Source organism: Phalacrocorax carbo, chromosome 1 (genome assembly GCF_963921805.1).
Source record: "Phalacrocorax carbo chromosome 1, bPhaCar2.1, whole genome shotgun sequence".
NCBI lineage: Eukaryota > Metazoa > Chordata > Aves > Suliformes > Phalacrocoracidae > Phalacrocorax > Phalacrocorax carbo.
Window position 1 is genome coordinate 147,043,912 of NC_087513.1, and position 20,362 is coordinate 147,064,273.

General features: G+C 43.7%; 1 protein-coding gene across 4 annotated transcripts in view; it reads left to right on the forward strand.

Moving 5' to 3' along the window:
- Positions 1-20,362, forward strand: part of NPAS2 (neuronal PAS domain protein 2) — a 109,696-nt gene that overhangs the window by 79,074 nt on the left and 10,260 nt on the right. For 3 of the 4 annotated variants that reach the window (XM_064439023.1, XM_064439014.1, XM_064439039.1), the window contains 9 exons: positions 3,663-3,781; positions 6,541-6,623; positions 7,921-8,027; positions 9,219-9,366; positions 9,925-10,006; positions 10,700-10,841; positions 11,587-11,693; positions 11,869-11,961; positions 17,796-17,942. In XM_064439023.1, the coding sequence (XP_064295093.1) occupies positions 3,663-3,781; positions 6,541-6,623; positions 7,921-8,027; positions 9,219-9,366; positions 9,925-10,006; positions 10,700-10,841; positions 11,587-11,693; positions 11,869-11,961; positions 17,796-17,942 (1,028 nt within the window). The remainder of the gene's footprint in view (positions 1-3,662; positions 3,782-6,540; positions 6,624-7,920; positions 8,028-9,218; positions 9,367-9,924; positions 10,007-10,699; positions 10,842-11,586; positions 11,694-11,868; positions 11,962-17,795; positions 17,943-20,362) is intronic. The other variant, XM_064439029.1, reaches the window with a different exon arrangement.

Here is a 20,362-nt window from a genome sequence, read left to right on the forward strand (position 1 = left end):
AAATGGCATAAATGAGAGGTTTGCTGTTATAGGAAGAATATGTTTTAGGCATCCTAAGTTAAAATAAGAAGACCAAGCAACTGACTGCTGTACTGTTATTAACTGAATAATGTGGCATCGGGGGTTTTTTAAACACGTTTTCATTCATTTCATGAGGCATGATTTGTATCCCTAAGGATAAAAATCTTTTTATCTGTGGTAGGTAAGGGCTTCATTCCTTATATGTATTACTTATTTTTAACATCTTGTCCTTAGTGTCCTGGTCTTTTTTAAAAACAAATCAAAACAAATCGAACAAAACCAAACAACAAAAAAACCTCCTGTATATAGGCAAATCAGTTCCTTTCTATCTTCTTATATGATATTTGCAGGTAATTTAATACTTCTACAAAAGAATTTTGTGGTAGCTTTAGGAGCAGCAGGTCTGATAGTTAACCACTAAAACTATTAAAATTCATGCATCAGCTAACTAATAGGTATAAGACAACTGTTTCACCTTTCTGATTATGTATTTAGCTTTGTCACACGACCTGCTAATTCCCTACTCAGGATATTTTATCTAGATCATTTAACTGTGAAACATAGAATCATAGAATCATAGAATCGTTAAGGTTGGAAAAGACCCTTAAGATCATCAAGTCCAACCGCTAACCTGCCACTTGCCCAAGCCCACCTGTTAATAGCCAGCCTAACATTTTCATCGGGCGCCTTCTGACAAAAGCACTCCAAGACCTGTACTTGACTTACAAATGTTAATATCATCATAGCATCAGACATGCTATTTTTCCATTCCACTCTTTTTCTGTGGTGGTCTCAGAAAGCTCGCTACTGAACTTCGCTGCTTCAAGACATTCTGTGTTTCTTTTAAAGAGACTTGGAGAATAATAAAGTATGGTTTTTCAAAAGGCATGTTTAAAAGATTATTCCAGGATTTAATTTTTTTTTAATTCATGTAATGATCTCTTTTTTTAACTACCCTTTAAAATTTATCCACAAAAAAGAGTTTATATTTGCTGACCAGCTGTAAAAGCAGAGCAAAACAGGCCGTGCATAGAGAGCTGTGGAAAGAACAAATGCCAACAAAATAGGTCAGGCAGCAAAGTAATTCAGAAACAAACATGGGATTTTTTTTCTTTCAGTTGTTGTAGTTGTTATTTTCAGATCAAGATGTACATTTTGAGGTGGTGGCTACCTGCCTGCACCATCGAGGCTTTTAGTGCTTTGGGCTTTGTGAAGGGCAGCTGACTATGGATATGGCAAGTAGCTGTTTGACAGCTGCATGACTTTCAGCCAGGCCAACTCTATCTCATCTCCTTGGACTAATTCATTCACTACCACTGAGTTCAACATTCCCAAATGTTGTGATGAAATCCCAAATTTACTACAGAGCTGTCCTATATGATAGTTTTTACCCTTTTAGTATTGCTCTTGGAAATACAATCCTATTTTGTAAATGCCACATTCAGGGATGCATTCTGCTCTCTTCTGGGAATGCGCCTCAGGCTTATTGCTATTTACATCAAACAGCTGATGTAAAAAAGCCATCCGCTCCCTTTGGTGCAACTCGGTCTCCACTCGCTCTCCACTTTCTTCTGCAACTGGTGTCATTTGCAAGCCTGTGGGTTCACTAACCAGGTTAACTTATCATACCTGTACTTTGGAGGCTGAATGTGCTTATCTTATTTTCATACCTTAGAGCCCAGCCTGCAAACATTTGCTACTAAACTTGGCTATTACAGGGAGAAACGGGCCCATTGACTTCAAATGTGACAACATATTACATAATAATCTCGGAAGTAACTTTTTACAATGCCCTTAATGTGGGTTTACATCAATATCATTAATTTTTAAACAGGACTGACTACAGAAATCGACAGACTTGCACAAAATAATTGTATTAGAGAAGAATCCATAACTCTTTACTCAGGCTTCTCCTGTTTCCAGTAGCTCCTAACTCTTTCTTCTTTTTTTCCACCTCTTGTATTAATAATCCCATAGAAGCCCTCGTATATGCACATAACCCCAGGAGCAGAATGGGAATACATAAGTCCCCAGAGCCAGTGTGCTTTGCTGGTGAAAGGAGGAGAATTTTGCCCATATTTTTTATCTTAATATCCAGCCAGCCATGCCCTCCAGACTCAACTGCAAGAGAGGGCTGTAATCTCTGTGGATGTTCACATCTGCATTGCCTTCTCAGATGAGGAATCTTTCTTCCCCTTTTTGGCGTAATACATATTGTGCACACAGTAGCCTAAACCAGTTAACCACAGGTGTGAATTCTCCTCAGCGTACTTACTTTTCCGTCTCATATCCTGTTATCCTTGTTATCAGCTATGCATCATTATTCTAAGGCTTTTAATAGGTTGAATGGTGTTCCAAAAGCACATGTGATAAATTGACACTTCTTCCATCTCTACAATTTATATTAGTTATCTAAAGCCCAGTGCAGAAGCACCCCAAAATAAAAATTGCTACTTATGTCCTCCCCAGATAGATATAAAACTCCTCATTTTCACAGGAATGGACATGGCTATCCTTGCTTTGTCCTGTGCAGAATAGACAAACTGTAGGAAACTTCATAAAGGTGGATATAGGGGCCTAATTGTAAGGAAAGATAGTTTCATATTAGTATTAATCCCTATTAGCGGTAGATTAACTCATATTGGGGAAGTCTGGCTGCTAGATGGAACCTTCTCTGCCCCCATGGGAGACAGTCCGCTGGGCAGGGCGAAAGCCCATGGGGCCATCCTGGTTGCCACTGCATCTTAGCACACACTTTTCTTTCGCTGCTGTGGGAGTGGGATTACCATCTCTAAACACCCTGAATTTGCATCAAGAATTTGTGTTATGTCGTTCTAACATAGGACCATGGCCTAGCTTAAGGCAACACATTCTCTGTGGCAGGAGGTGCTAGTAAGCCCTCAAAGCAACACAAGAGCCATGCAATCATGACAGACACAGATAAAAAAACATATACAAAATCTGCAGCCACATCACATCCAGTTTTTCCTTCTGCCCAGTGCTCCAGGAGTCAGCAGGCCATCTGCAGACTTACCAGAAATGCCCAGCTCTGGAAGCCAGTGCTGACCATGGGGTCCTCTTTACTCTTCTTTAAAAAAAGGAGAACTTAAGCATGCTGGGGTCGGTTCTCCTTAAAAGCAGAAGGGGAAGGCACATTTCAGCAGCCCCGAATCACAAGCAGCCTCTTGCTAGCTTGATGAAGTCTCGCTGGCTGTGGGCCCCAGTGTTTTGCCACTGATGGCTTGACAAACTCTCTTCAGCTACTTCCCTTGCCAATGCTTTTTTACACTGCCTCATGGAAGTTAGTGCGCTAGGCACACTGCAGCATGTATATTTTTCTTGTGAGTGGTGAAAAAGAGCAATTGGATGCGCAGGGTTTTATGGCTTATGCTCTGTTAATAAGGTTTGGCCTTATTTTTATCAGGATTAACCTTTAAGATTCATACTTGAAGTTAAACTCTGATGCCTTTCTGCCTAATATGACTGACTTGGATTTAAATATATGCATATCAGCTTTAAAAGCTTTTAGAGCACTTCTCTGAGTAAAATTAGTATGAGTACGCTTCAAGTGTGCAAAATATTCAGGGAGAGCAAATCTCGTGTGAGGCATGACTGTGTCTCCTGGCTTTTTCCCTACCTAGTGCCTAACTCCACTTGCAATGGTTTTGATGAGGCTGTCCCAAGGGCTTACAGAACATCCTCGGGAAAGCAGGTCTGCTTTGTTGCAACTGTTCGTTTGGCAACGCCTCAGTTTTTAAAGGTAAGTGCATACCCTGGATCCCATTCATTTCAGAAATTCTCAAAACTCTTTCAGATGGGGTGAGGTGACATGCAAAGTCCTTAATTTTGCTAATTGAACGGATTACAGATATCGCATTTCATGCATAAGAATCCTGTGAAGAGGATTATTAGTGCGAGCCAGGATCTGCAGAAGTGGTGTCACTTCTGCCCCCATGCATGGGAAGTGGAAACACTCATTCCATTAGGAATTACAAAGTCACTTTGAAATTGGGTTCTTCATTGCTGCTTTCTGTTCCTGTGATGGGACAGTGTACAGATGGCCACCAATGCTTTCATTTGTGGCCCTTGGTGCCTTTTGGTGACTGCTGCTAGTTTTCCTCCTCCCAAATTCTGGTAGTAAGATAGTTGCTTCTGGAAATAAGGATAGACCACCCAACCTTGTGCCTGGCACAGTGGTTTCCTAATTAACAAATGTGAGCTGCTGCATCAAGTGTCTTGTCCTCAGAGGTTAAGAGATAAAAAAATCTAATTGAGACCTAGCCGGTATGAAACCATTGCTCCCTTGGCCTGGATCCATCACTGCTCAGGGACCTGCAGGGCACTCTTGACTGATTCACAGCCCCAGCAGGCAAGTGGAGTCCCTTCTGGGTAAGTAAATGAGGATGCTTACCATAAATCTTAACCACAGTAATCATATTAGCAGCGGAGGCTGGAGTTAAGGTTTTCTGGGAGCCCTGAAAGCAAATTCCCTTGTCTTTGGGTAGCTAACATCTCAAAATAAACAGGGAAATTATATTGGTTGCACATGGCAATGAGCTGCCTAGTGCGAGCAGGGAGAAGGTGTTAGCTGCCAGGAAACCCTGAGCACCCATCTCTTTAGTTCACCTGGGTGACTCATTTAACCCCCAGTCTCGACTTCCGCCTCTAAAATGTAGGCAAAAATATTTATCTGACTGGTTAAACAAGGCAGAATCAGCATTTTTGTTGCACACAGCAATGTTTGCATGTTGAACCTCGAATTTAGGGGTATGTTCTTGGCATCAGCATGGATCTTGGTGTAAACTGGAGGAGGGGAGAGAGATTTAAGGTATGTGTGAAGCCTTTTGCTACTGTACAGTCAGCAACTTTAATCAACTTTGTGAGTATTGATCTGTATCAAAGAAATGCTTGAAGGTAGTGCACCCCAGGTTTTCCTTTGGTCCCAAGAGGATTTAAAACATCGGTGGCCTGAAAGACTTCTCTCCCTGAGAAGTGACAGCAGAGGGAGAAGTGGCAGAGGAGACAATGAGAGGGCATTGCTTGCCCAGGGGGACGTGGTACCAGGGAGCAGGGGGACAGCAGCATTGGGGGCCAACAGTCAGGCTGTCCGTACCAGTGACAATGGAGACCCTCCTGCAGGAGACACATGGGAGACATGGTAACCCTGGATGCCACCAAATCCTGAGTGCTGCTGCTGGCATGTCCCATCCAGGGGTCTCCAATCTGACAGCTCGTGGAGCTGGAGTTGCCGCCGCAAGCCACCATTGGGTCAGAGAGGTTGGCAGAGGGGAGCTGCGAGCGGGCTGGGAGCTGTGCACCATGGTGCCATCCTTCCTCCCCTTCCCACCTCCACCCAACAACTAATCACCACCAACTACATCCTGATCCCCATCCCTCTGGGCCAAGGATGTCCTGCCTCACAGACATCCCTGTACCCTGACTCTTGTAAGTCACTTATTAATCATCATTCTCATGAGCGCCAAGGGCTGCTGTGAGTCTTAAGGGTCAGCTTCTTCCCACCTGGCCCTGGGGTGCCAAGGGTACCCCTGTGAGAGTGAAGCACAAGGCAAAACTTCCACCTTTCACCTGCCTGATGGGCCCCATGCAGGCTGCCTGCCTGAGAAGGCATTTCCCCCTCCACAGCGCACAGTGCCCTGAGCTATTACGTGGGAGGGAGAGTGTCCCTCTTTATCAAAGTGGGCTCAGAGGCCAGATGTCCAAAAGGGCCAGGCAAGGGCAGTGGGTATCTTAAGTAACACAAAGAGAGCAGGGAAGGACGTGGCAAACCCAGGTGAGACCAAGCACGGGCTGGATGTTGGGAGAGGGCATTGTTCCTCAGGGCCATGGGGAACACAGCTCTCACATGCTGGGCACTGCTTCAAAGCCATAAAAACTTTGGCACCCTGAGGAACAGTCATGGCTCAAGTCCGTGCACATCACAAGTTCTCCTCCCCACCTTCTGCAAAAATGTTGGCATTGATAAATACAATAGATTGTTCTCTGGAATTGCCAGAGCATGTATCACAGAACCACAGAACCACAGAACGGCAGGGGTTGGAAGGGACCTCTGGAGACCATCTTGTCCAACCCCCCTGCTTGAGCAGGCACACCCAGAGCAGGGGCCACAGGAACGCGTCCAGTCAGGGTTTGGATGTCTCCAGGGAAGGAGACTCCACAACCTCCCTGGGCAGCCTGTGCCACTGCACTGGCACCCTCACAGGGAAGAAGTTTTGTCCCATATTGAGGTGGAACTTCCTGTGTTCCAACTTGTGCCCATTGCCCCTTGGCCTGTCGCTGGGCACCACTGAAAAGAGTCCAGTCCCATCGTCTTGACACCCGCCCTTCAGATATTTATAAGTATTGATAAGATCCCCCCTCAGTCTTCTCTTGTCCAGGCTGAACAAACCCAGGTCTCTCTTTTCTCCTCCTATGCACCGTGTATGTATAGCTAACAAAAGCTAGATGAAGCAGAGGGGTGAAGCTGCATCTGTTACTAAGTTGGTTTTCTTCACCATACAGGAGATGTGCATCGTGGAAGAACCTCTAGAGGAATTCACATCAAGACACAGTCTGGAGTGGAAATTTTTATTCCTGGATCACAGGTTGGTGTCAAGAAAAGCACTCCTGGTTGTGTTTGGTGCTTGTCTATTGCTATTTTCGTAAGTGCAATTCTCTCAAATCATAGAATCATAGAATCAAAGAATCATAGAATCAGTAAGGCTGGAAAAGACCTCTAAGATCATCAAGTCCAACCATCAACCCAACACCCCCACACCTCCTAAACCATGTCCTAAAGTGCCATGTCTACATGTTTTTTTGAATACCTCCAGGGACGGTGACTCCACCACCTCTCTGGGCAGCCTGTTCCAATGCCTGACCACTCTTTCAGTAAAGACATTTTTCCTAATATCCAACCTAAACCTCCCCTGACGTAACTAAAGGTCATTTCCCCTCATCCTATCACTAGTAACCTGGGAGAAGAGACCAACACCCACCTCACTACAACCTCCTTTCGGGTAGTTGTAGAGAGCGATAAGGTCTCCCCTCAGCCTCCTCTTCGCCAAACATAGCGTTTTTAAAAATTGTAACATTTCAACAATAGCATTACAATTCACAACTAAACAGGAGGGCAAGCACTGAAATTCCTACAAAAGATTATATTTACTATTTTACCCTGCATTTATATTTATCAGTGTTTTAAAACAAACCTACTCTGTTTCTCAGGCCGAATTCATGACTACCTTGTACTTGTTTGCTTTAAAAATATCAGTGGACCAAAGTCTGTCACTTCGCAAAATCATCTAGTTATTATACAGCTGCAGAAATCATTCTTTCCAAAGCCAGCCATTGATTCTGTGTGCAATTCCCACTGAGTTACGGCGGGAAAGTCTGCGCTGGCCTGAGGCAACCGTGCTGGCAAAGGTACAAAGCAACTGCCTCAGCACGCCACAGATGAGCTCTGCAGACACCCAGAGGGAAGCAGCACAGATGATCTCCCCTTCTACCCCCTTAGTCCCGGAAGACAATCACTTCCTATCACTTCGCCACGTGTTTTTCCCCGTGCAGGGACTGCGGGAGCCACAGCAGAGCCCCTGACCAAGGAACAGCCAGGGAATGGCTCCCTCACAGCAGGTTCTCATGTGAAGGTCCCTGAGAAGCTGAATTGCTTTCCACAACCACATTTTCCCTGGAAAGATGGGGTTGTCATGGCCTTGTCCTGGGGGGAAGGTGCTGTCCCAGGAACAAGGCGGGGGAAAGTCAGGATCCGGTCCCCTGGAGTGGACAACGGGAGACCCATGAGCGAGAGCAGATCTGGGATTTTTATGTATCCATGTCAACATGCAGAACTGCTGTTTCTTTCATGGTTTATCAATTCACTCATATTGTGCCTAACCACAGAGCACCGCCGATTATAGGATACTTGCCTTTTGAAGTGCTGGGTACTTCTGGCTACGACTATTACCATATAGATGACCTAGAGCTGCTAGCAAGGTGCCATGAACACTGTAAGTATCGCATAGCCCAGGTTCCTGTGGAGTCACTGGCACATCTCTTTTCAGTGAAATGTAGTTTCAGTTAAAATTGGCTTAAACGTCGAATGTGAGGTTTGACCCTTGCTTCACACCTGAATGTCTTAGAAGAGTTATGGCAGATTGGGGGCACCGCAGCAGATCAGCGTCTGGGCCAGCCTTATCAAGCTCTGAAAAATACAATTTTACCTTCTGTATCCCCAGAAGCAGTCAGCGAGACTCACTGAATGGATAAAATACACCAGATTAGACACCTGCTCTACTAGTAAAGAATATACAGGAACAGTTCAAGCAATCTCAGAGGAGATCCTATTTTGTAAAATTCTGGTGGATTATTTACCCTAGTGTTGTTCACTGTGTATTTGGGATTACCTGTGATTATTTAAATATAGTCTATAAAGATTTAATTGAAAAACCCTTTCACTAAGTAAAGAAAATGAGGCGATGCTTTTCAAATATTTGCTTACAGAACTGGCTGGAACACCTCAGCTTACCACCCCTGGGTTCCCTGAAAATGTGCCATCAACATTAGTTTTTGTCTGTTGACACTAAAATATAGAAAGGCTAAATTTGGGCATATTTGGGAACCCCTTGAAATCATGGGGGGAAAAAAGCAGACATTAACTTTGTTGGTGAATCTTTAAAACCTTTAATACACCCCAGTTTATTGCACTTTGAATTCTTGTCAGTCTGGGAATTTTCTTTCAGTTTCAAATAGGTTTTGTCTTTGCACAATGTTGCTTCACTCTGCAGAGAATACTTGTCTTTTCAAGCATTTTTATCCTGTACTTTTCTGCTATAGAACTTCAGATGATCATTCTTAGAAATTAATCCCAGATGCCTAATTAAGCAGTATGTGATCAGCACAGAAACCAGGGTAAGATCTATGTTTAAGTTGTAGAAGACATTAATGCATTAGTGTCCGAAGTTAAGGTTAATTGTACTGTGTAGGAATGTACAGTTCAAGTGACAGAAGAAGATACCTGCTGATGTTTATGATATTTGCTCTGTCACACAACTGACAGGACCACTCACTCAAAAGGCGCTTAGACTCCTGTCTCTCTCGGGAATCGATGGGGCCACGCATATTTTTGTCACTCTTTTCACGTTTCTTGTCATTTCCCATCGGAAATTGTGCTACAAGCTGTGTGTATTTTCTGCTGACAGTGATGCAGTTTGGCAAGGGGAAGTCGTGCTGCTATCGGTTTCTGACCAAAGGACAGCAGTGGATCTGGCTCCAGACCCATTACTATATCACCTACCACCAGTGGAACTCCAAGCCAGAGTTCATTGTGTGCACACACATGGTGGTAAGGTATGCAAACTCCTATCAACTGGCGGGACATAAAGGACAGTAAGATAAGGGCATCCTCACGACTGCCAATATTTTCTCTTAGAAACATGATGTCTTTTATGTAACAAAAATGGAGCCTGAGCTCTCCGAGGGAAGTAAGTTCATTATAAAAAAAATGATCAGACTAAACCTTACTTTATGCTAAGCTTGATTTGTCAGTCATGAGTTTAGGGGCAGATTAACTGTTGCATTTTTCCATTTTGTGCAAAAATAGGCAATAGACAGATCTCTTAACTCTTCACTTCCTCTAATCCTTACGTTGCTTTTAAAGAGATGTGTGAACCTGACCTTTATACATACACTTCTTTACTATACTTTTTGACTTCAAGATGACGGGAACAGAGCAAAAACGGAAAATTAAAATGGTCTCTCAAATGTTATTCAGTAGCATTTGACTTAAGCAATTTTTCAGCTGTTCATTTAACCTGTAAAGTGTTAGAATAATTTGTTCATCCACATGCTTAAAGTATGAAATACAGCAATACTATGTTGATACATTGGATTATATTTTCCATTCAGTTATGCAGATGTTCGTGTGGAGAGGAGACAGGAGATGGGCTTGGAAGAAGTGTCCTCAGAGGCTGTGTCCTCAGCACTAAAGGTACAAGAAAAGCTTTTTTCATGAATATATGTAGTAATCACAATGTGCTTCTATGTTAACATCAGTGAAGACTCCAGCATTTTCTTTCTGGGTAGATTCCCCCAACTTCAGAATTCATTGCTCACATGAATAATTTTAAAGTAAATTGGATAAGCTCACAAAAGGATAAACCTGGAGATCAGTAAGAGCCACAAATTAAGTGGAGCACGGACAGGGGCAACGTGAGATATCTCCACTTTTCCTTGGTGAGGTACTACAGTTTAAAGATTCATTTGGACATGTTCTGGCAATCAGCCTTCTTGGCTACATCTCAGTGATCTGCTGAGGGAAGAAAGAAAAGCTCTTCCTTGGTACACGGCTGAGCATCTCAGAGAGGCTGCAGTTGCTGTCACATCCAACTGAAAGCAAAAGATTCAGAAAAACATCTGAAGGCACAGGATGACTATGGCAGTAGCTTGCTATTTATTTCCAGCTCAGTGACAGTTCTTTGTAAAACACATTAGTTAGATGCTATTTGGAGGGGACATTGACGCCTCTGCCCAGGTCTTCTGCTGACCTCTCTGGGACTAGTTCTGCTCAAGTCAGTTTAGGCCAGCCAAAGAACTGGGTGTGCAACCATTACTAGATGCATTTCAAAATATTTTTATCCTGACAGATGCAATAGCTATTCCCTTTTTTGTTTGTTTGTTTTAGGACAGTGGCACCGGCTTGGATCCTGAACAGCACTTTAATGCACTTGATATTGGTGCCTCAATCCTCAGCGCTAGTCGGACACCCTCAGTATCATCCAGAAGCTCACCAAAATCTTCCCACACACCCAAGTCGGACCCAGCATGTGAGTGGCATTCCTGAGTTACTGCATTATTATTAATTTAGCCAAGTTACAGAATGTGTGCCTATATATTAGCCTACTAATATCTAATGGTTATTTATGAGGTATCAATGATACAAGTTTGTCACCGACAATGAAGTGCATAACCTGAAATGGTAACATACAAGAGGGAAGGTCCTACTGCAGCCATCCATACACTGGAAAATGGGTAGCGGGACTAGCCGTGAGGCCTGCTGTTTTGATCTGTTATGAAAATGAGGCCTTCTCTCTTCAGATTTGAAGGCATCAGTGTATAAGCAATACAAGGCCCGCCTTGACTTACATGAGTAATAACAGTCTGTGGGTGATCCTTTTCTGGACACAAGATTCAGGATGTTCCAGCCAAGACCTGGGCACACCTTATAGACTCCTTCTGCTCCCTGGTCTGGAAGAAAAGCCAATGAGCTAACCTAAATTTATTGTTATTTGGTCCATATGAAGGGAGTTCCAGCCGGTTTAGAACAGCTCTTGGGTCCTTTTGCTCCGTTCACTGGAGCACAGAATCATAATCTGTCTCATTTACTTTTATCTTTGCCCAGGCCCTCCTTATCAGTTTAATTTTACTGCCATTGAAGTCAACAAGAACAGCCTTGACTCCTGCTGGAATTTAGCCAGGCCGTAATCATTTCTAGCCAGGTCTCGTTGTAATTCCCCCTTCAAATGGGGATGATTTCCAGTGTGTGAGAACTTACTGGTGCTTTTCTTGCAGCTACGCCAACAAAGCTGATTGCAGAGCCTAACACTCCCTTGCCAAGAACACCGAGCGCGCAGCAGGATTTATCCATGCATAGACTCAGTCAACCTACTGCTCTTCAGGTAACTTCACAAAGAGTCATCAAAACAGGCAGTCGGTATAAAGCATGTACCACATACGCAGCTTGACAATTAAAAACAACTTAAACAGAAGCCATGGCATTAGAAGAAACCTAAAATTTAAAGGATGCAAACTTATAAATAAAGTTCTGTTCTGTTTTGTTTTGTTTTAACCCAGGTTTCTTTGCCTTCTCAGCCTTCATGTGAGCTTCTCCCACAGCAGTTGCTGCCTCAAGCAACTCTACAAAATCAGCCTGCACCTCTGGCACAGGTTAGTTGGGAATTTGGAAGTGGAACAGGTCACTTGCCTATCTCCTGATATTTTCTTCTTTCGGGGCTTTTAGGTTACCTCTTTAGTAGCTAAAATGCCCAAATCCACCAGCTCTCAAATGCTTAAAATATTGTGGGAAAGTAATCTGAATTGTACACTTGTGTGTCTAAACATATATCTGCATACAGGCATTCAGAGCAGAAGCCCGTGTGCATGTAGGTTCAGGTGCACACACACACCTATTTCACAGGAGGACAAAAAACAGATGGAAAAGAGTTTTCAGCTTTGCTTCTACAGAATCAGGTCCCATCAAAATCGAGGTCACTATGAGAATTAAAACAAAAAAAAATAACAAAGACACCCGGTCCTCCTAAAAGCATCCATTTGGCTGTGCTGATGTAGAACCAACCAGCAGTAAAGTACATGCAAGTTCAACAAAACCCATTTTGTGAGTGTGCCTGTAGAGGTGAAGATGCTGCTGGACACAAATTCCTCCAGTGAAATCTATTAACCTATATCTCAAAAGTGGGTGATGGCCCAAAAAACCACCTCAGTGTTTCATCTGCAGTGGATTTTGAAGGAGTAAATTTGCGTGCCATGTTCCCACATTGTTTCTCTCCTGTGGTCATGTTGTGATGATACACCCCATCATCCTCCAGTTTTAGAAATGACAGGACCTAGGCTGCCTCTGCTATTGGTACCCTGTACTCCCTCATAATATCCCAAGGTTTCTTCATGTAGCATGTGAAACATATAAAGCCCTGATGAACCCTGCTTTAAAATAACAAGTTCTCATTTATCTTCTATGTTTAATATTCTTTTCACGACTCCACACCAGCACGCAGCAAAGAAACAGCATATCAATTATCTGCTCTGAGCATTCATTTTCTTTTACAGATATTTCTCTCCGTTGTTCATTAATGCATTTCCAAACATCAATTAGTTTACTCATTATAAACCCGCACATGTTTTGTTTGACTTTTTTCTACCTTCCTTTCTTCTCCATTAAATCTCTTTGTGCAGAGATTCTTTCCAGTCATTTACCGAGGGCCTTGCTGCCTTGGCCCTTCCCAGTAAAACACTCTTACTGGCATGCCAGCTCCAGTTCTTCTCTGCACGGCCACTGGTTCAGCCTCTTTGGACTGGCTAAATCTCAGTGAAAGGAAGAGGGCTGACTCGAGTCTGTCTACACATGCAGCCCTCTGGCAGCCCTCTTCTCGACTGGCAGCAAAGTCACAGCAATGCTCCTGGCAAAGCTCAAGATGGAGCTTCCCTTGATGTGGAGCAGGGAAATAGCACCAGGATGTTGCAGCTCAGGCTGCTGAGGCTCACACCCCATAGAGGTACCCCTGGGAAAAGTAGCAAATCTTCAGAGATATGGGTGATTTTCATAAACTATTATGAAAATTTTGAAGCTGTTCTCTACTTCCCACCTTAAAATAATAAACACGTCAGCCGAAAGCAAGACAATCCATTATTTAAAAGACAAGGTGCCTGCAGCGCTAAGCGAGTGAGGGACGAAACCCAGGTACGCATGCTTCCCACCACAAACATTTCCTCAGTTTCCTAGTTTAACGTTTAGCAGCAGAACACAAACAAGCTCATGGCTTTTAGAAATAGCATGGTCAGGCACCCTGCTGCCAGCCGACGAGGAGGAGCTGCACAGGTTGCTCCCCGCTGCCTTTCCTCGGCTGAAGGTGACCGATGGCAGGAGCTGAAAGGCTGTCCGCCGAGTGTGGCCATGCAGCTCCCTGGTGCTCTGATGGGTGTCCTTGCGGCTAACATTCGGCTACAGGACGGCAGCTGCCAGGGAAGGACATTTTGAGCGGCCGCGACCGCATCTGCAGCAAGCAGCTAGCTCCCGCCTCAGGCACCATCTGCTTGAACTTTGATTAGTTTTATTTCGAGCAAAGGCTGAGATGGTTTTGTCTCCGCCAAAATGCGATTTTAGCTTCTGCCTTGCTTGTCTGAATGAACAGACAGCACAGTACCAGATATCGCCTGAATGTAAATGGTTTACTTTAAACCAAGTGCTCCCTATTAGAATATTTGTTTGTTTACCTTCCTCATTGTAATAAATTAAAATCCCCTACAACACAGCGGATGTTGATGACTGAATAATAATTAGAACTAATAATCCGTTTGGGATTGCGCAGGTGTTATTCAAAAGACAGAAAGAACGAACAAGTTCAGTGAGCTGCAAAACTAATGAAACCTGGTTTCCCAGGGGCTGCGCCTTGCAAGGCTGGCGCATGGACCCAGCCTTCCCTGTAGGAGGGCAATGAGCAGGTCCCTCTCTCCTTTGCTCAGCTATAGCTTTCATGAAATTATAGCAACCTGGTATTTTTGAGACTCTCACAACTCTGTTGCATGACTCTAGCATCAGCTAGTATGATGGGACATTGGAAGGCAGGCAGAAATGAAAGGCACAAAGGAAACCAAGCTAAAAAATAAATAGGGCCTTTTTTCTTTACCCAGCTACCAATTTAATGAAACCTGAGGAACAGAATGTATTTGAGTCAACCACCTTTTTGTTCACCACATCTGAAAAGGGGGACCATCCCGACAAGACGCAGCAGCTGTAGGTCCCCTGGCTGCAGCACCCCAGCACCTAGAGGGAGGGAGTAACCCTCGCACCCTGCAGTGGCACCCGCTGGGAACAAACGCCTCTCTTCAGGCACAGTCCAGCTGGTCTGTTTCAGATGTCCATGCTGGTGGGGAGGGGTCACAGCCCAGAGTGCTGGTCCCTCTCCCTGGGATGTGCAGCCCGTCTGGACCATCAGTGCTGGTACATCAAGCCTGTCCCTACCAGAACATCTGCTGACATGATCCCAAAAGCATCACTTTTATTTTTTTTTTCTTTTAGAAACTAGACTAAAATCACTGCTGTGTGGGTTTTTTTTGCCCGCATAACAAACCTTGATTAGACTGGTGCAATTGCAGATAACTCACAGGTTTAGTCTTCCATGTTTGACTGTATGTGGGAAGCTGGCACTTTTCTGTGTGTAACATGCACTTTTCTGAAGTTCCTACAGAAGTCTGTAAATACCTGAGAGAGACAGATAGCAACTTCATCTGATGCCAATGGCGGCATTAAAGCTGTGCAGTGTTTTCTGTGGAACATTTTGAGTTAAGCTCTTTTAATTTATTATACAATTACAGATTTCTCCCCTAATTAGTGGAGTGGTCAATGATCTTGAGATAAATACTCTCTGGTGCAGGTCAATTGTTGTTAGTGTCTCATTTTACAAAAACAATAGAAGCCCTGTAATCACAGGGCTCATGGCTAGAGTTATTGACAATATGGGGGTTAGAGTGGGAAAGGGTAATGAGAGTGGGAAAGGGTAACTTTCTCTTGCAAATGAGAAAGTTCCTTGTCTTCTTCCATAACTCTCACTCTAGTAGACCACCTAATCATTGTTGTTCAGTGTATTAATACAAAAAGCACATGAAAAAGAGAACAAAAATACAATACAAGATGAATATGCTAAATATAAGAAGGTGCTGGAAAAAAATAAGGAATAATAATGTAAAATCAACAGCAATATATTATTCCATGCAATTTTGCAAAGCGAATTAGAACTCAAACCTAAGGCCTAGAAATGGATTTTGTTTCTTATTGAAGTATAAAATGATTTTAAAATTTCTTTCCATTTATTAATTGAAGAAAATCAGGTTCCTTTTCCAAAGCATCTTCAAGGAGTTCGCACGTTAGTGGAAAGCCTGCCATCAGCAAACCAGGCAGTTGAAATGAAGCTTTTGGCTAAAGTATTTTTTAGTTCCTTTCTGATAAGGATACTTTTAAAGACTCAAGAGTAGTTGTCACTAACAGAGCTCATACAGAGATAATTAGGTTACGAGACTTGGCTTCTTAAAAAATCCTTCTGTACGGACCTAGGTTAAAGCAGGAATTAGCTGCATCTCATCTAAGCAAGCCGTTGCTGCATAGTGTCATTCCACTCCTAAAATCAGGGTACCTGAGATGCTTCAGGTGCACATTCAGACTGGAACAAGCAGCACCAGATGCCCCTTTGAGTCACTTGTCCTTGTTCCCAAACATCAGAGGTTTCCACTTATCCATTCCTTGGGTTAATACTTTATACATGGAGTAGGACCCTGCTTTTACTTCTCCGCTTTAGCACCAATTAGAAGGAACGCAAACTTCCCTTCAGGAGCTTTGACACCATTTTCCCGCTCTGGGGGAGGACCTGGTCGCAGGTGACAGTGCTGGTGTTTGAAGGCAAAAGCGCCGTGGGTCATGGCACAGGAGGGCAAGCCCTCGCATTACCTCCTTGGTCAGGCGGTACAAGCCGCAAGCAGTTGCGGATGCCTCCTCTGCCACCAGCGTGGGCTCTGAGGGTCTCTGCCGGCAGCAATCTCACGGGCCACCTCAGCAGTCCTCCTTCCCCCAGGCAGGGCTGGGCATGAAACTGCTCTCCACCTTGCCACCAGTCTTTGAGCGATGACCTCCCAGATTGTGTGGGAAAGCCGCCCTCCACCTGGTAAATAGAAACAAACCCTCTGAAGTTGTAGCCCTTTCTCACCTAAAGGCCATTTACTTGGAGATTTAGCTTTGCTAGAGGGAATGTGAAGGTATTTCACGTATTTAGCTGGTTTAAGGCAAAGCAGTTAGCTGATACAAATCTGACCTGCCACATTTAGATTTCTCTACATAGCCAGAAATTTCATTTAACTGTACAGTGTTGCTAGCACCAGAGCTCTCCTTAATTACCTTTTTGTTACCATTTTTGCTTTCCTATTAAAAAACCAGAAATGGTGTAAGCAAGTGGACCTCCATGGAGCGGGAAGGCTCCAGCAGCATGCATCAGCTCACCCACTAGCACAGAGCCACTGGGACAACCACAGGAACAGAGCAACGTTTTCAAGTCCCAGCAAAATTGTTTTTCTTTTGCCTGGACACTCACAGCATCACATGTTTTCAGAGAGGTCTTGGATGCCTCGATTACAGAAAAGCTTACAGACTTTTTGAAGTGGTTTTTTTCCCAAAGACTGTTTTTTTTACTTCTGGAACATGAACTCCTGCAAAGCAATTATTCCACTAACTTTTGTGGACTTTGAATCATACCCGAAAATACCAGATAAAACCAGGAATTTATTGTTGTGTTAGTCCCCTCTGTGCTTATTGAATGATTCTAGTTTGTGCCAAGTATTGCTGCTACTGGAGGTTGTGCTTTCTTCTTGACCCTTGAGTAGTGATCTCCATTCTATATTATTATTTAGAATAGCCTTTCTCCCACTGAGCCGAGCTATTCATTCTATGTCGTGTATAAAATATAACTTAATGCATATTTCTTGTAGGTTGATGACTACGCAGCTGTAGAAATCTAGAAAATGTTTATTGTGGTCAGCTGTTGCATGATACTATAGTAAGTCATCAGCAGAATAAACCATTGAAGCACTGCAGTTTCTGTGCAGAAAAAGGAAGGCATTATTAAACCACGCCCGGGATATAGAGTTACGCCACACTAAGAGCTCCAAACTACACGCTAATAAAAATAATGCACTCATCTGCCATCCAGTTAAGATGCTCTTGATATTTTGAAGTAGCATACTCTCAAAAACAGTCCTTCAAATTCCCTAACAGAACAGGGTCAGTTGTAAGCAGATCACTGTAACGGAGGCAATTTAATACACAGGCGTAAAATTGAAAACAGACAAGATTTATCTCTGCCTAGATGTTAGCCTATTACAGACATGTCTTTTATTCCTTTGGCTGTGCTTCACAATCAAAAAGAAAATAATTCTCACAGAACAATGTCTATTTAGGCCTGTTTGTATTATAATGACTGATTTCCTCCCCCCGTTTTTTTTAGTTCTCAGCACAGTTCAGCATGTTCCAGACCATCAAGGACCAGCTAGAGCAGCGCACCCGGATCCTGCAGGCCAACATCCGGTGGCAGCAGGAGGAGCTCCAGAAGATACAGGAGCAGCTCTGCCTGGTCCAGGACTCCAGCGTACAGGTGTGTTACTGCTGGGAGGGGCAGAGCGAAGCGTCCTCTCTCCCATGGCCGTTGATAGGGTTGGCAACTTAAAATTAGCTCCAGGGTCCAGGAAATCTGGACATGTGGAAAGCAGCTCATCTAAATGAGGCTGTTGCCCTCTGAAAGTCTCTTGAGTAACCTACATCAAGAAAGTTTTAAGAGCTCTCTGGAAGAAGAGAAAGAAGAAATATCTCAACCTTAGGAGGAGGGCAGGAATTTGTGTCATTTACAGCAGCATTTTAATACTTTGTCTACTGAATCTTCAGACTGTGCAGCTGTAATAGAAAAGCGCTCAAGTTCAGACTCTCCAGTTCATTAGCTTCCATCCAGTCACTCCTTGCTTCGTGTTGGCATCACTCGCGCTCAGTATCTTGTCTGTCCAGCTCTTCCTTAGCCAACAGCCCTCCTTCAGACAGTGCTCATCTCTTTCATTCACTCACTGTTTTCCTGGCACTGACCCAGCCCGGATACAGATCACAAGAGATTGATTCCCTTGTCACATTAAAAAACCCCAAAACTCTGCTGATATTAATTTGGCCACACCTGGGAGGCGTCTGAATTTGTTCTTCACCGAACCATCCTTTAGGGTGAAGCTGACTGAGCCTGCTCTTCTTCCACCTTTGATACCGCCTACACAGAGCTAGAATTCACTAAGTGCAGTATCTGCTTTTAATTCACCAAGTACAGTATCTGCTTTGTACTATGCCTTATGTCTACCAAACCTCAGACATAATAGCAAGTGCAGTTCAGGACATTGCAGGTTTCACTTAACCGCAAATGGACAAATCATCTAGTTTTATGGAAGTTTTCTGAATGCGGGGTGATTACTGCTATGTTCCTCATAATTTAACTATAAATTCCAGGTTAAATGGCCCTTGCTAGAAATGTTGCACTGGGGACCCACTGTGAGTATTGTACTAAGATTTTTTTTAGAAGACAAGCCCTGTCACAGAAACAAATGTCTTAAAGAACATTTTAAGCACAGGGTGAAAAACCGGGACCTGCTGAAGCCAGCGGGAATGTTGCTCCCAACTGCCACAGAAATAGACTCGCACCCATCATCAGCGCCTGTGAAATGCAGTTTCACATATTAAAATAAATTGGGATTGTATGTTTAGGCCATTAAGGGATCAGTGAAGCCAAATCAGAAACTTCGCCACCTAAGTTGCTGCGTGTGCTTTGCAGTAAGACAGCACAGCAATGGTGGGTCTCAAAGTCAGGCCTCTCTGCTCCTGGTGCCATATAAGCATATAGGTAGAGCAGGTTTCACTTCAGTGCGTTTCTTCTATTGGTTCTGCACTGACTTTGATTAATGGGAAGGAAAAGTCTCTCTGCAATTAACTGGCCTTCAGTTCAGAATCGTGTCATGTCTCCAAAAGCTATTATTGTTATTATGAATATCAAGAGACTTGATATTCTCACTTCCTCTCTTTTTAATTGGGTGAAAACCATTACTCTCTCCTGGTGAAGTCTTCAATAGTCACATACACTCATCTTTTTTTTTTTTTCTTTGCATAATTCAGGCAAAAATAGAAGATCAGAGCACATTCTTATTTGCAGGAAACGGATTTTATTTTTACATAGCTGTCTCCCATATGCACTATGGCGCATTTAATAACCCAAAGACCGTGGGACAGATTCTCAGATACGCTCATAGGGAGCTCAAGCAGAGAGAAGAGGAGGTAAATGGTGGGCAGTTCTGTACTGCACATCCCATACCAGTTTGTAGCTCTAAGTTATACCATCTGGGTGATCCTCTCCCCCACAGAGACTGTACCAGGTTGGACCAAGAGGAATATATTTTCAGACCAGTACAAGTTCTCTGATGTTAGTGCTGATGATTTCCCAGCTTACTGTAGATGTAGAACGGAGAGGCAGGGAGAGTGGAGGGCAGCTCGGAAATGCGGAGGCCGTGTATCTGCCTGAAGGGACAATGCTGGGCGGGGAGGGTTGTCCTCGGTAGTTCCAGTGCCTTTCAGTCTCCTCACAGCAATCTAATAAGGCAATGAGACACGAGCAGTCACACTGACTCATGGCCATGGCCTTTTCCCACTTTCTCGAGGTTAAAGAAAACCAAAGAAATCACTGTGCTGTTATAGGATAGAGTGAGGCCAGGAATTAGCTTTGGCTTATTTGGCTAGGGGCAACTTAAAAGGAAGCCTCGCATTCTGCATGCAGCACTTTTGTGACTCGCAAGCAGCAAGGAGTAAACTGTTATATCAGAAATCCAACCACGTGCTTTGCCGCACAGATTTCATCATTCAGAGAGCTGGATGTCTGCAGACATTGATCTGTGTCTATTATCAGAGCTACAAAGCATAGCAGCAAACAGACGAGCATCACTATCAAGCACGTTTCTGGTCTCTTTAATATTCTACATAGAAGAGCTGTAAGCATGG